Here is a 15,490-nt window from a genome sequence, read left to right as displayed (position 1 = left end):
GACATTTTAAATATATGTGGAAACCAATTAAATGAGGTCCTGGTTTTTCCCCTATGACATACTCCCCCCCCCCCCCAAAAAAAAGAATTATATTGGCCGGTTACAAACCGGCACTTTAGTGCGTGACGAGCATGCACTAGGGTTACAAAAGGGTGGTGCTTCCGCACCGCCCTAACCCTAGTGCGTGCTAGTCACGCACTAAACGGCGGCGGCCCTTCCATACGGCCGCCGCTGTCAGAATGTCATGGCCGCGCCGCCTCTAGACGGGGCGGCGCGGACGTGACGTCCTTGCTCCGCGCCAGGGCGCTTAGTGCGCCCTGAACACGGAGCAGGAAGGAGCTCCGTTTCAGAGCTCCTTCCTGGTTTAGTCTGCTAGGCGCAGCCTTCAGACGGCTTGAAGCCCCAGGGACACCCCTTTTCAGGCTGCGGGGAAGCGGCGTTTTGCTGCTTCCCCGCAGCCTGAAAAGCGGCGGATCGGGGCCTCAGTGGCTGCTGTTCTGGCCACTGAGGCCCCGATACTCCGGGGAAAGGGGCGGGTCCAGACTGCCCCAAATGGGCGGTCTATAACCCACCATTGTTGTGAGTGAATGTAGTAGAATTGTTTAAATCCTTGACCAGTCGGTCCAAACTGTGCACCATGTGGCACCACACTAGCACCTTGACAATTCATTAACAACCTGTAGCTGTCTCATCATACAAAGCTGGTGGTGGACTATATCCAAGATGTTCATTACTATTTTTAATAACCCCGCTCCACTTTTTCAGACATACTGCTGGAACATAGTTTTGTTACCACCAATGAAACTTTGGCAGCATTGAATATGGCTGAAATCTGTTCCCCTCAGATGTGAAATTAATATCATCCTCTATAACAGCTTTGTTGGCCTGTTAGTTTTGTCAGTAGAGTCAGTCTGCTTCTCTTCTAGCTGACCTGGAAAATCCATGTAAAATGATGCTTTAAAATCATTTTAAAGCTCATTTATGAAGCACCATCTGGATAATAACATTCACATTTCAAAATTATCCATTCATGGTACTTTCCATTCATTTCTATGAATGCAAAAATTCTGGTTGGATTTCTGCTATAATATATCCAGGCCAAATGTGAAACTTAAAAGTGCAAGCCATTATTCAAATGTATTTACCAATAAATGAATAAGAATACATTCTTCTATTGGAAACTAGAAAGATGTATATAGTGAAACCTGCACATGAAGTGAAAGACAACAAGAAATCTTCATTTTCACTTCTCAAATGTCCTTTCCTTTGGTCATTGGCCCAATGTTCCCATGAAAGCAGGATATTACCACTTTATGAATAAGAGAAAGCAGAATATCGTGGAACTGTTTTCTTCTCCACAGTAGTATTTGGTAACATGAATTGACATAATGTGACAGAATGTAATTTTTAAGTACTTCTTGTATCATGAAACTATGACCAACATTGCAACATTAGTGAAAATTTCATGGAAAATTCTTGCTCTTCTCACACCTTTAGCCCTTTCCCTCATACTTCATAAATAGGCTTTTCAGAGTTCCCAAATGCTCCAAAATAAATTTCCAAAGAACAGATCCAATCTTGAAGATGCTCTCCCATCAAAGGCAGCTGCTAGGTGGATACATCCCATTACACCTCAAGCTAGTTGTCTAGATGAGTCCTATCTCCAACACTTTTTGTTCCAGAATGAGTTCCAGATACCAAAGTAAAATTCATTTGCTTTTCCTTAAGATTGTGTTTTATCTCTGCTGTTTCAAAGTTGGCTTTAGATTACTGAATCTTCCAGAGATGTGTATAGCATGCCCCTTCCCCCATACATCCACTTCTCAAGAACAAACAAAGCTGTGTTAAAGTAAGGGTAAAGATTTAAGTACTCATCCACATATTTCTGGTCAGGTTTATGAGGATCATGGGTTGGCCCCTGAAGTTTCCAAGATTAGTGTTTGGCATCTTCAGTTAAAAACATCAGGTGATAGATGATGTGAAAAAAAGGTATCCTGGAGATTTGCTTCTAGCCAGAATAGGTAATATTGGACTAAAATAAGTAATAGGTAATACTGTGCTAAAATGACAAATGGTTTGATTTTGGACTAAAGCAGCTTCCTCTTTCTATGGAAATGAAGCATCTTCATGACAATAGCTGAGATCTTATATGAACAATGGCAGAGCACAAATCTCTAAGAGCATTCTTTCATTGGCTTTCCCCTTCCATGTCCACATACCACTCTAACTGATGGTGCCAAGGGGCATCAGTGGTGGAGATGAATGCAGAGAATTGAGGCCTGACTTGGCTGCTAAAAGTCAACCTCCTCCAGCCACCCCCCCCCCCCAGACATTCTTACTGAATACAAAAAGAATGAATATTTTGCAGAGGCATCCACTAGATATTTTGTGAAGCTAAACAATTATATAAAACAAAACAAAAGTATCTACAGATTAAGTTGAATAAAACATAGATATGTCCCCAACATACAAAACAATGGAACTGGCACAGTAAATGTGCACCACATATATGATGGAAGCTGAACACCTGTTATCTCATTTTGTATGTCTGCATTGTTATGCTGCTCTCAAATGCTGAATGTCCCTGTAAAGAAGGATCTACAAGTTTGCATAAGCCCTTTTCCTTTAACCAGGTATGGGTAGCATTTTGAGTTCAAGGGTTATACAAGGACAATGAGTTATGTATGGGTAAGGGGCTGTACCAATTCATTCACAAGCAGGGAAGCAAACACACACACACACACACACACACACACACAGAAATGCAAACCCACCTCTGGCATTTTATTTTAAAATGCCCATCTTGTGTGCTAAGACTACTTTGCAGTTCCCCTATACTGAGTGATCAACCATCTGGCAGTGATCATATGCTGTTTAAACAGGGGAGACTGCATTCAGGGTTGACTCTCCATGTGCACTGTCTTCCTTGTTTAAATCATGCTCTTAATAGCTAGCTACAGAGGTGTCCAGTGTGATGGTAGAGCAACTGTGTTCGGACCAGTGTTTTTGGGTGTTGATTTAACCAGAACAGTTTTGAAATAAATAACATGAGGGGGGATTTGGCAGGAGGTGACGACAGCTTGAACAGCATGCTGGACCAGAGAGAAAGTTTCTGACAGCTATATGTGGCCTGTAAGTTGCCCACGTGGGTTTTAAAACTTTGCTGTCTATGCAAACCATGTAATATATATGATTATGAGAATTTCCATTTCCATTATATTAAATGCCTTCATTAATACACACAGGCACATTGGTTATTCTAGAGTGAGATCTCCTTTTGTTTCCTTGTGAACAGCACTTAATCCTATTTCCAAAATGACATCAGTCTTGCTTTGAATCTTTGTCACATCAGCAGCAAGTGGCAGGGAAGAGATTTCATCATTTAATTGCCTTACATTTTCTTTTCAATAATCTTCACTGTACATAATTACAACCGCTTCCTTTATGTAGGTTGCTTTAATTACAACATCCTTGGCTTGCACTGTGTCAGTTCCTTTAAGGAGTCTATTTCTCAGATATTCACATTAAGGGTAATTGTGTTCCAGTTTTTAAATAATTGGGTGAAATTATGGATAATTTTGGTCACACTTTAAAAGTAATTTATCGTTTTCCCCCACATACAGTACAGACTACACTAATACAGCTCAGGTATTACAATCATTATTATTTATTTTAATAACTAATTCAACATATTAAATGCTTCATTTTTTATAAAAAAAAAAAAAACCAACCCTAAATACAATGATGGGTGTTTTGATCCTGTCCGGACTTGATAATGTTGGAAACAGATCAGCAATTCCATACCCACTTGCACTACGTAAACCCCACTGAAATCAACAGAACTTGCTTTGGAATCGCCATGTATAGAATTAGACCCACATATAAGTTCACTGTCGTGTATTAGTCACTGTATATGTTTGAAAATTTCTGTTCTCCTGCCATGACATATACTCAGATGGAAATGGGGGATTTGCAAGTGTGAGGGAGGAGGTAGATATTATGCATCATCATGAGGACAACTCCCTCCCAAAAATCAGTAGGGGCTTAAATAATCACACAAAGTAAAATATTGTTTTACCTGTCCACAAAACAAAACAAAACAAAACAAAACAAAAACCCTGACAGACTTGTTTTGTTTTGTTTGTTTTGCCTACTGTACATCATGGGGAAGTTTGGTTTGGTTCTGGCTTTTTTTTTTTTTTAATTTTAATAGGACTTGGCAGGGAAGTGCAAGAACATTGCAGGTAAGAAATAACTTGAACATTTTTATGAGAATAGCAATGCCTGATTCCACTCAGGGCTATGGGATTGTGGGGAGGATGAACAGGTTTCTGTTCTCTTCAACATCTTTATCAATAACTTGGATGAAATAATAGATGGCATGCTTATTAAATCTGCAGATGACACCAAATTAGGAAGAGTAGCTAATACCCCAGAGGATCAAAATTCAAAATGACCTTGATAGATTGGAAAGCTGGGCCAAAACTAATAAAATGAATTTCAACAGGGAGAAATGTAAGGTACTACACTCAGGCAGGGAAAAAAATGAAATGCATAGATGTAGGATGGGGGGGGGGGGGGCACCTTGTTTAACAAGACTACATATGAAAGGGATCTAGGAGTCCTAATAGACCAAAAATTGAACATGAGTCAACAATGTGATGCAGCAGCTAAAAAGGCCAATGCAATTCTAGGCTACATCAGTAGTAATATTGTATCTAGATCAAGGGAAGTAATAGTGCCACTCTATTCTGCTTTGGTCAGGCCTCACCTGGAATGCTGTGTCCAGTTTTGGGCACCACAATTCAAAAAGGATGTTGACAAGATGGACCATGTTCACAGGAGACCAAAATGGTAAAGGGTCTGGAAACCATGTCTCATGAGGAGAGACTTAGGGAGTTAGGTAATGTTTAGCCTGGGGAAGAGATGGTTAAAAGGTGATACGAAAGACCTGTTCAAATATTTTAAGAGGTGTCATACTGAGGATGGAGCAAGCTTGTTTTCTACGGCTCCCTAGGACACAGAACAATGGATACAAGCTACAGGAAAAGACATTCCACCCCAACATTAGGAGGAACTTCCTGACAGTAAAAGCCATTTGACAGTGGAACACAATCCCTCTGAGAGTGGTGGAGTCTCCTTCCTTATAGGTCTTTAAACAGAGGCTGGATGGCCATCTGTTGAGGAAGCTTTGACTGTGAGTCCCTGCATGGCAGGGGGGTTAGACTTGTGGTCTATTCCAGCTCTATTATTTTATGATTCTATGAAGTTTGTTTGGGATCCAGTCTTGCCCTCCAATTGTGCATCATTAGAAATTTTGATTCAGGGATTTCTCCCTCATATACCTTTTAAAAAAGGACTTGACCAAAAAGTGAGATTTGCTGTTTCCCACAGCATGGTGAAACACACCTGAATGACATGAGTCAGCTACCTTCAGAAGCGTGAAGCCCAATTTTTCATGGTGCCATGCCACATATTCTGTTTATTGTTAAATTTAATAAAGCAGCCCCATCTTTCCTTAAACATTTGTGTTTGTCTCTTTATTTCTCCTGTGCTGGTAAACTACATGGTTCTGTTTAGTAGTCTGTGGCTTGGAGGTACTCAGCAACAGCACACCACTTTCAATGTCCTATATCTGTCTTAAATTGGCCAATGAACACAGCACAGGTTAAGACATGTTCTTAGATTGCTCCTTGGCTTACAGGACATAATATGTCCTCTCCAGCTTCAATTGATGGGCGAGTTTCCTGTCAAATGGAACAGATGTCTCTCCGCACTGTCCTTTTCACATTTGTACTAACTGTGAAGCTGCTACAGCAGTGGGTGGCCAGCAACTAAAACACATATTCACAGAATACATTTGGATGCATTTTTTGTAAGGCACATGTGCTCTCTCTTGCTCTCTGTCAGTAGGCTTTGGTGTGTGTGCACAGGCCTTCAAGTTGCTTCTCAGTTTATGATAAACCCATGAATTAAATAGTTTTCTAAGGCAGGGAATACTCAGGAGTTGTTTTGCCAGTTCTTTCCTCTGAACTATAGCCTACAACACAAGGTATTCATTGATGGACCCCCCGTCTAAGTACTGAATCAGGGCTCCCTCTGTTTAGCTTCCAAGATCAAACATCTGATGGTTTTAGGTTATTTAGAGCCAAGCAATTTGTAAGGAAAGTAGATGCCAAATAACTGAGAAACCATGAAACAGATTATCCACACTTCCTGGAATAATGAGTGATTCACATCCACTGGGAAGGGGTGATAGACAACTTTAACTACTTGAGAATGAGAATCTTGCAAAATATAAGCTATGAAAGACTTAGCTTTGAGTTACTATAAGCAGAGGGAAAAAAAATCTACCGATGACCACATGGACAAAGGGGGAGCTGCCAGCCTGCAGATAGCCCTCCCTAGCATCTGAAATAAGACCAGAAACAGACAATGCAGCCCTATGACTAACATCTTCAGTTTCTTTCTCCTGTTTGCCTGTGAAGAAACCAGTGTGATTTCAAAAGCTTGCAACATGTAATTGTGCATTTTTGTTGGTCCAATAAAGGCATCATTGTTTGTATGTTATTGGATTTGCTATCTGGCCAACACGGCTACCCCTAGATGTTTATAAGCAGAGAGGTTATTTTTGTCAAAGTTACTTTTTTAATAAGTGCAAATGGTTTGAAAATACAAATGCGGACCACCTGTGTTTGTGAAGCCTATGACACATTCACTCATCAGATGTGTTTGCAAATAAATTGTTACAGCTGCACCTTGTCACCAGTGTACTTTGTTTAAAATATGGTGTGGATCATGAGTTGGACTGCAGATGTAGCTGGATTGCAACTCTCAGAATTCATCTCCTTTAGCAATACTGGCTAGGACATGAGAGCATTTTCAGTCCAATGACATCTGCAGGTCAGCCTGATTTCTAACCCTAAGCCATAGGAAAGGTACTTTAAAAAAATCTTTGATCTTTGGAGCATGAACCTCTGTCTAAAGGTTAGCGACCAAACTAATCACCCATTCATGTTTATACAATGAATTAAATGTGACAAGGACCTAGAGGTATTAGTAAACCACAAGCTAAATATAACTCTGTCCTGTAGTGGCCAAAAAGCCCCCCACCCCCAAAAAAGTTCTCAGCTGAATCAACAGGTGTATGATAACCAGAATGAGAGAAGTAACAGTACCACACTGTTCAGCTTTAGTCAAACCAACAGCATTAATAGAGGAATGTAGGGGATGTGGATGACACCAGGAGACACCTTAGAGGGGGTGTCACCTGGTGCTCTGGTGGGAAGGGCTGCTCTGTGGCTAGGTGAGAAAGAGAGTTGCCTCCCTTTGCTGCTCACCCATCAGCAATGCCAGACCTGGAAATGGCTGTTGAATGTGGTGGAGGTATTAAAAAATTATCCACACTGGTTGCCAAGTATAATAGGTATGCTACTGGGTCAGACCATAATTGGAATACTGGCTAGAGTTCTACAGTTCAAGAAGGATATTGACAAGATATTTTCCAGAGGAGGGCACCCAACATGGTAAAAGATCTGAGAATCCAATCCCACTGAGGAATGGCTTTCAGAGATGTGTATGTTTAACTTGAAGAATAGATTGAGAGTTTATGTGATAGTCCTATTTATATATTTGAAATAATAGCATGTGGGAAATAGAGCAAGCTTGTTTTTGGCTGCCCCAGAGGGTAAGACACAATTCAATGCATTACAAGAAAAATGCACCTAAAAATTAGGAAGAGCTTCCCAACAGTAATTGCTGTTCAACATTGGTCTAGACTGCCTTGAGTGTGGTGGACTCTCTTTCTTTGGAAGTGTTAAACCTTGGTTGGAAGGCTGTCTTCTGGCAGTGCTTTAACTGTGTATTCCTGCATGGCAGGCACTTGGATTAGATGGTTCCTTTGGTTGCTTTCATCTTATGCTGTATGATATTTGTAAGAGGGTTGGTCCAACCAAAACTGATTTCATTTTGTTCAGACCCATTTATGCTTTGTGCACTGTAAAGAACACAGTGGTTATGGCACATTTATCTGTTAGGTATAGTGGAGAGACAGTTGCATAAATGCTGGACAGGAAATGAAAGATTCAGTGTAATAAAACACATAAATGAACATATTGCTATCTCAGGGCTTTTTCTTTTTTTGTGATAATATAAAAAAAGCATGAGGAAAGCTAATGTTTTCTGCCACAAATTTTTCCACACATAACATACTTATGAGCTTAGTATGTGGCTTCAAATCTTTTGTTGAAGCATCACTGTTTAATAAAGAGATGGTAGAAGCCATTCTACATTCCTCACTTAATAAGCTCACACTAAGGAAAGAACCAACTTTGGCCATCACTGTTCTAGTCAACTGGACATAAAGGTGAGGAAGCTAAGGTTAAATGAACATAATATATCACTACAACGTGCACAGCCACTGTGTGTAACATAACTGAGTGACTTCCCCAGAGGATGGGAAAACCAAGAATTAGAGAACATTCAGGGTGCCAGATCAAAGGCCTGGCACTGAGTCTCCAGGTTCTAGAAGATTGGTTCTAGAAGATCAGATGAACAGCTTTAATTGGGTTAATGGTCCTTTCATTTGACTTCTGAAACATCGAAGTCATAACAACATTAGAGACCAGATTACAGCCAATCAAATGGCACTAATATTATGCTTATTAACACTGCTATCATTTAGTTATATAATGGATGAACATGATAATTTATTTTTATTTTATTTATTTATTTATATCCCACTCTTTTCCCAGGACTGGGACTCAGAGCAGCTTCACAGCAATTAAAAAACAAACAAACAAACAAACAAAAAGTACAATTAAAACATTTTAAAAATAAATAGATAAATGACATGCATTAAACAGAATGATTAAACTAGTCCAACATTCCTGCCTGTTCTTATAGTGATTCCTTAAATGCCTTTTTGAACAGGTAGGTCTTCACCTGCCGTTGGAAAGCCATCAAGGAGGGAGCTGTTCTTATCTCCCTGGGCAGGGAGTTCCAGAGTCTAGGGGCAGCCACTGAGAAGGCCCTCTCTCGTGTCCCCACCAAACGTGTTTGTGAAGGTGTTGGGATGGAGAGAAGGGCTTTCTCCAGAAGATCTCAGTGTCCGGGCAGGTTCATACCAGGAGAAACGGTCTGCCAAATAATGTGGACCTGAGCCATGTAGGGCTTTGTAGGATATAACCAGTACCTTGAATTGTGCCCAGGAACGAACTGGCAGCCAATGAAGCTGTTTCAATGGGAGTTGTATGGGCTCTGTAATCGGTGCCAGTTAACAGCCTGGCAGCAGCTCTTTGAACCAGGTGAATTTTCCGAACACTTTTCAAAGGCAATCCTATGCAGAGCCCATTACAGTAGTCCAAACGGGATGTAACCAAGGCATGTACCACCGTGGACAGATCTGGCTTCTCAAGGAACGGTCGCAGTTGGCGCACAAGTTTTAAATGTGCAAAAGCACTCCTGGTCACAGCAGAGACCTGGGCCTCCACGTTTAAAGCTGAGTCCAAGATTACCCCCAAACTGCGAACCTGTGTCTTCAGGGGGAGTGTGACCCCATCTAACACAGGCTGGGTCCCTATTCCCTGATCTGCCTTCCGACTGACCAGGAGCACCTCTGTCTTGTCTGGATTAAGTTTCAACTTGTTTGCCCTCATCCAGTCCATCACTGAAGACAGGCACTGGTTTAGAACCAGGACTACCTCCTTGGATTGAGGTGGGAAGGAGTAGTAGACTTGAGTGTCATCTGCATATTGATGACATCGCACCCCAAAACTCCGGACAACCTCTCCCAGCAGTTTCGTGTATTTGTTAAACAGCATAGGGGACACCACAGAACCTTGAGGGACCCCACAGGTCAATGGCCAGGGGGTCGAACAGGAGTTTGCCCCTCCAGGAAGGAACGGAGCCACTATAGAACAGTACCTCCAAGCCCCACCCGAGAGAGGTGGTCTAGAAGGATACCATGATCGATGGTATCAAAAGCTGCTGTGAAGAACCAACAGGGACACACTCCCTCTGTCCAGTTCCCTGCGTAGGTCATCCACCAAGGCGATCAAGGCTGTCTCTGTTCCATAGCCAGGTCTGAAACTAGATTGAAATGGATCTAGATAATCCGTTTCATCCAGAAACCCCTGGAGTTGGGAAGCCACCACATGTTCCAGAACCTTGCCCAGAAATGGTAGGTTAGACACTGGCCGATAGTTATTCATTATTGTGGGATCCAATGATGACTTTTTTAACAGAGGCCTCACAACAGCCTCCTTTAGGCAGGATGGAATTCTGCCTTGTTGTAGGGAGGCATTGATTACTTCCTTTACCCACTCAGTCAGTCCCCCTCTGGCCTGTTTAATAAGCCAAGAAGGACAAGGGTCCAAGACACATGTGGTGGCTCTTATCTTTCCAAGGATTATGTCCACATCATCAGGCTGCACAAGTTGAAAAGTATCCATTACAACTGGACCGGTAGGAGCCAAGGTAACATCCACTGACACTGTATTAATTGTAGCATCTAATTTGGACCGAATCTGAGTGATTTTATCTGCAAAATGCTGAGCAAATTCTTCACAGCGAGCCTTTGAGTGGTCTGCATTTTCTACTTGAGGGTGAGTGTGCAAAAGACCCTTGACCACTCGGAACAGCTCTGCTGACCAGTTCCTTGCAGATGCAATGCTGGTAGCAAAAAATAATTTCTTTGCTGCCCGTATTGCCAAAGAGTAGGCTTTCAAATAGGATCTAGCCCGTATTCGATCAGATTCACTCTGAGTCTTCCACCAATGTTGCTCTAGTCTCCTTCTCATTCGCTTCATCAACATCAAATCCCTAGAGAACCAGGGTGCTGGTTTGGCTCTACTCCGTGAGAAGGGACGCTCAGGAGTGATTGTGTCCACCGCTCTGGCCATTTCCCCATTCCAAAGGCTGGCTAGGGCTTCAACAGAATCACCTGCCAAGGTGACAGGAAACTCCCTAAGAGCCCTCAGGAATCCATCTGGATTCATCAGCCTCCTGGGGCGGACCATCCTAATCGGTCCCCCACCCCTGCAGAGGTTCTGAGTCCAAGTAAGTCTAAACCTGACCAGATAATGATCTGTCCATGATAATGGAACTGTGGAGAGTTCCACCACACCAAGATCATCATCATCCCACCCAGCACAAAAAACAAGGTCCAGAGTGTGCCCAGCAGCATGAGTAGGGTCAGATACTACTTGGGATAGACCCATGGTTGTCATGGAGTCCATGAAGTCCTGAGCCACTCCTGAAAGGGAAGTCCCAGCATGGATGTTGAAGTCCCCTAGCACTAATAGACGTGGAGATTCTAATACCAACCCCGAGACCACTCCGGTCAGTTCAGGAAGGGAGACTGTTGTGCAGCGGGGTGGGCGGTACACCAACAGAATCCCTATTCTGTCTCGGCTACCCAATTTTAAATAAACACATTCAAACCCTTAGATTGTGTGAGGGGGCATCTGGTCAGGGGTATGGAATCGCGATATACAACTGCAACTCCACCTCCTCGCCCTCCAGATCTCTCCTGATGTTGCAGAGAGAAACCCGGTGGGCAAAGCTGAGATAGATTAACTCCTTCATCCTCATCCAACCAGGTCTCTGTTATACATGCCAGGTCAGCTTCCAGCTGTTTTACCATTCACTGACCTGGCATTGAGCAGCAGTAGCTTCAACCCAGGGAGACTATCATCAAGGCTATACATACTATTTAGACTGGAAGACACCTTGGGGACCACAAGCACCCTCTTGAGCTCCCCTCTTCCTTGGTGTTTTAATTGTCTCCTCTCTCCGTATCTACCTCTGCCTTGAATGACTCCAATGGCAATAATGGTTGGGGAAACAATATTTTGGATTTAGGGAGCAGCGAGCATATCACTCCTAATAGTGAAGCAGCAATAGAGGTAATGTAGGGCAAGGGGAGATATGTTGTTAACAGGGTGGAAAAGAGATATAAGGGAAGACGGGATCGATGCTTGAAATCTATCCCATCTTCCACTCATCCTGTTAGCCCAAAAGAACCGGGAAACGTCCCAACCATACTACAGACCCTTACCCTCCTTTTGTATAATGCCAGGTCGGTTAAGAACAAAACTCATATAATCTATAATTTGTTAGAGGATGAGCATGCCGACCTGGAATGTGTTACGGAAACTTGGCTGGGGGAAGATAGTAGTGTGACCTGGGCTCAGGCCCTCCCAGCCTGGTATACTGTTAAGAAGCAGGTGAGGGAAAGGGGGTGAGGGGGAGGAGTTGCCTTGGTCCTCACACTGACCAGGAAACCCATCCGGAAAACAGATCACATCGAGTGCATTTACCTGATCCTGAAGGCTAGAGACAGTTTAGGGATTCTGTTGGTCTATCGTCCACTCCGTGGCTTAACAGACTCCCTGACCGAGCTGACACAGCTAGTCTCGGAGCTGGTGTTGGAGTCTCCCAGGTTACTTGTCCTCGGGGACCTCAACATCCCCTTTGAGGCCGGCTTATCAAATTTAACAGGAGTGGCTCGGGAGTTCATAGTTTCCATGACAGCCATGGGCCTGTCCCAATTAGTTTCGGGGTCAACGCATTGCACCAGTAATACACTTGATGTGGCCTTTAGTACGGATCAGGGATGCCAGTGGGCAGAAGTGATTTGTACTACTGCCTTGTCATGGATGGACCATTTCCTGGTCAAGGTGGGATTGAAGGCTACTCTTAATTTCCCCCTCAGGGTGGAGGACCTATTAGAATGGTCCACCCTTGAAGGCTGATGGAACTGGTTAAGTTCCAAGAAGCCCCAGAGGGTCTTATGGTTGGGTCTGACGGTGATTCTGTCGAAGCCTTGGTTGAAACCTGGAATGGCAATCTTACCAAGGCTATTGACACTATTGCTCCTAAGCACCCTTTCCAGCCCGCTTCAAATAAGAAACCATGATACACGCAAGATCTTCAAAAAATGAAGCAGACTGCGCAAGGGCTAGAGCACCGCTGGCGGAGACGTCAACTTTTGCCTGATAAGACACACCATAGAAACTACATGAAGTCCTATGGCATGGCAATAGATACAGCAAAGAATTCTTTCTATGCTGTTATGTATTGCGTCTGCAGAGTCTCGTCCAGCAGAGCTGTTCAGGGTGGTTAGAGAACTAACTGCACTGTCTCCTGCCCTGAACCCACTCTTGGAACCAACAAAAGCCTGCTGTGATGCATTTAATGACTTTTTCGCAGATAAAATCTCTCAGATAAGGGTTGATCTGGACGTGAGCATTAAAACAGAAACAGTAAGAGAGATGTCCAGTGACTCTGTGGACCATGTTAAACTGGATCATTTTGAGTTTGTGAATACTGATGAAGTGGACAAGCTACTGGGAAATGTAAGGAGGACAACATGCCCCCTCGATCCCTGCCCATCATGGCTGACTGTCCAGGGAGGTGATGCTGTGAAGGTACTATTACTATCCATAATCAATGCATCCTTTAGGGAGGGTAAATTCCCAGACCAACTAAAACAAGCAGTGGTCAAACGGCTTTTGAAAAAACCCTCCCTAGTAAGAAATAATTACAGACCAGTCTCTTTATTACCATTCCTGGGCAAGGTGATTGAGAGGGTGGTTGCCCTTCAACTCCAAGTTGTCTTGGAAGAAGCCGATTATCTAGACCCATTTCAAACTGGCTTCACGGTGGGATATGGAGTTGAGACAGCCATGGTTGCTTTAGTTGATGAACTCCGTCTGGGTACAGACAGGGGAAGTGTGACCATGCTGGTGCTCTTGGACATCTCAGCGGCCTTTGATACCATTGACCATGGTATCCTTCTGGAACACCTGAGAGAGTTAGGTATTGGGGGCACTGCGCTCCAGTGGCTCCGGTCCTACCTCTCGGGCAGATTCCAGATGTTGGTGCTGGGGGACAGCTGCTCTCATAAGAGAGAGCTGACATCTGGCATCCCTCAGGGAACCATCCTGTCCCCCATGGTTTTAACATTTACATGAAGCCACTGGGAGAGATCATCCGGAGACATGAAGCCGCTGGAAGAGATCATCCGGAGATGACACAGTATGCTGATAACACCCAAATATACTTCTCTATGTCTCCGACTGTTGCAGGGACTAAAAATGGCATCTCTCCTCTGGTTGTCTGCCTTGAGTTAGTAATGGGCTGGATGAGGGAAAACAAACTCAAGTTGAATCCAGAGAAAACGGAGGTACTGGCGATGGGTTCCTCAAGCCCAGGGATGGAGATTTGTCAACCGATCCTGGACGGGGTCACACTCCCCCTAAAGGACTAAGTTCACAGTTTGGGAGTACTTCTGGATTGGTCTCTCCAGCTGACATCTCAAGTGGATGTGAAGGCCAGAAGTGCTTGGTACCAGCTTCGGTTAATACGCCAACTGTACCCTTACCTGGACAAAAGGGACCTGGAAGCAGTAGTACTTGCACTTGTAATCTCTCATCTTGATTTCTGTAATGCGCTCTACATGGGGCTACCCTTGTACCAAGTTTGGAAGCTTCAATTGGTCCAAAATGCGGCTGCCAGGTTGGTCACTGGTTCATCCAGGTTTGACCACATAACACCTATTTTAAAATCTCTTCACTGGCTCCCAATCAGCTTCCAGACACAATACAAGGTGTTGGTTATCACCTTTAAAGCCCCATATGGCTTGGGCCTGGGTTACTTGCGGGAACGCCTATCCCTACACAATCCGCCCTGCACTCTTAGAATAACAGGGAAGAACGTATTAGAACATGTTCCAACTAAGCTCATATCGACTTCTCAAAGAGCTTTTACAACAGCCGCTCAAAAACTATGGAATGACCTTCCGGAAGAAATCTGTCTTATTACCTCCTTAGATTCTTTCAAGAGGGCACTTAAGACGGATCTCTTCTGGCGAGCTTATCCACCCGACCTGTTGTAATATCATCATTATATCACTGGACAAATTGTTGCATTACCACTCAATGGACTTAGTTCTATATTAACTGTATTTTACCAATATATTTAAATGTATTTTAAATCTATTTTATTCTGATGTATTTTTAAACTGGTTGGAATCCCACCTTAATCCATTTGAGAGAGGCGGGAAAATATAAATAAACCATTATTATTATTATTATTATTATTATTATTATTATTATTATTATTTTCAGGTCATCTCCAGGTGGGAGACAAGGCTACTCATTTCCAGTTTTGATGGAAATTTTCTCCATACCAGGAAGAAAGGGCTATGTGCTATCAAACCAAGAAATTGTTTGCAAGGATTAATTGATTTGTTGCTGCAACCTCCAAAGTCTCTTGTGAGGTGGGAGGGCTATGTATTAACTTATTTAGTTTCTTCTGTCCCTCCCAGACATTGTGGTGCCAGGGATCACCCCTGCTCTGCTCTCCACCCTTTTGGCTAGATGCAAATATTTCTGGCTAGATTAAATGTTTCTTAAATAATCTCCCTAAGTAAGTGAGAAGGAATAATCCCTTTCACCTTCTTTCACCATTCATCTTTAATTAAACT

The 15,490-nt window shown here is 43.2% G+C and overlaps 1 protein-coding gene across 1 annotated transcript; it reads right to left on the bottom strand.

Annotated features, from left to right (window-relative positions):
- Positions 1–8,537: 8,537 nt before the first annotated feature.
- Positions 8,538–11,347, bottom strand: LOC149311261 (uncharacterized). Its single transcript, XM_089529489.1, has 2 exons — positions 10,047–11,347; positions 8,538–8,591 (listed from the first exon to the last, which is right to left on the bottom strand). Exons 1-2 carry the CDS (start codon positions 11,235–11,237, stop codon positions 8,538–8,540), a joined length of 1,245 nt encoding a protein of 414 aa, XP_089385615.1. The 5' UTR covers positions 11,238–11,347.
- Positions 11,348–15,490: the final 4,143 nt, after the last annotated feature.

Source organism: Sceloporus occidentalis, unplaced genomic scaffold, assembly GCF_023333645.1.
Source record: "Sceloporus occidentalis isolate IW3139 unplaced genomic scaffold, rSceOcc1.0.p SCAF_6, whole genome shotgun sequence".
Taxonomy (NCBI): domain Eukaryota; kingdom Metazoa; phylum Chordata; class Lepidosauria; order Squamata; family Phrynosomatidae; genus Sceloporus; species Sceloporus occidentalis.
This window is presented reverse-complemented; position numbering and strand designations above follow the sequence as displayed.

Bases quoted from the DNA above. Each gene is read 5' to 3' on its own strand.
- LOC149311261 (XM_089529489.1), bottom strand. From the start codon at position 11,237: ATGGACTCCATGACAACCATGGGTCTATCCCAAGTAGTATCTGACCCT. The intron at 8,592-10,046 runs GTGGATGACCTA...TCGATGTTTCAG, and splicing joins AGACAGCCTTGATCGCCTTG to AAGTCAAATGAAAGGACCAT.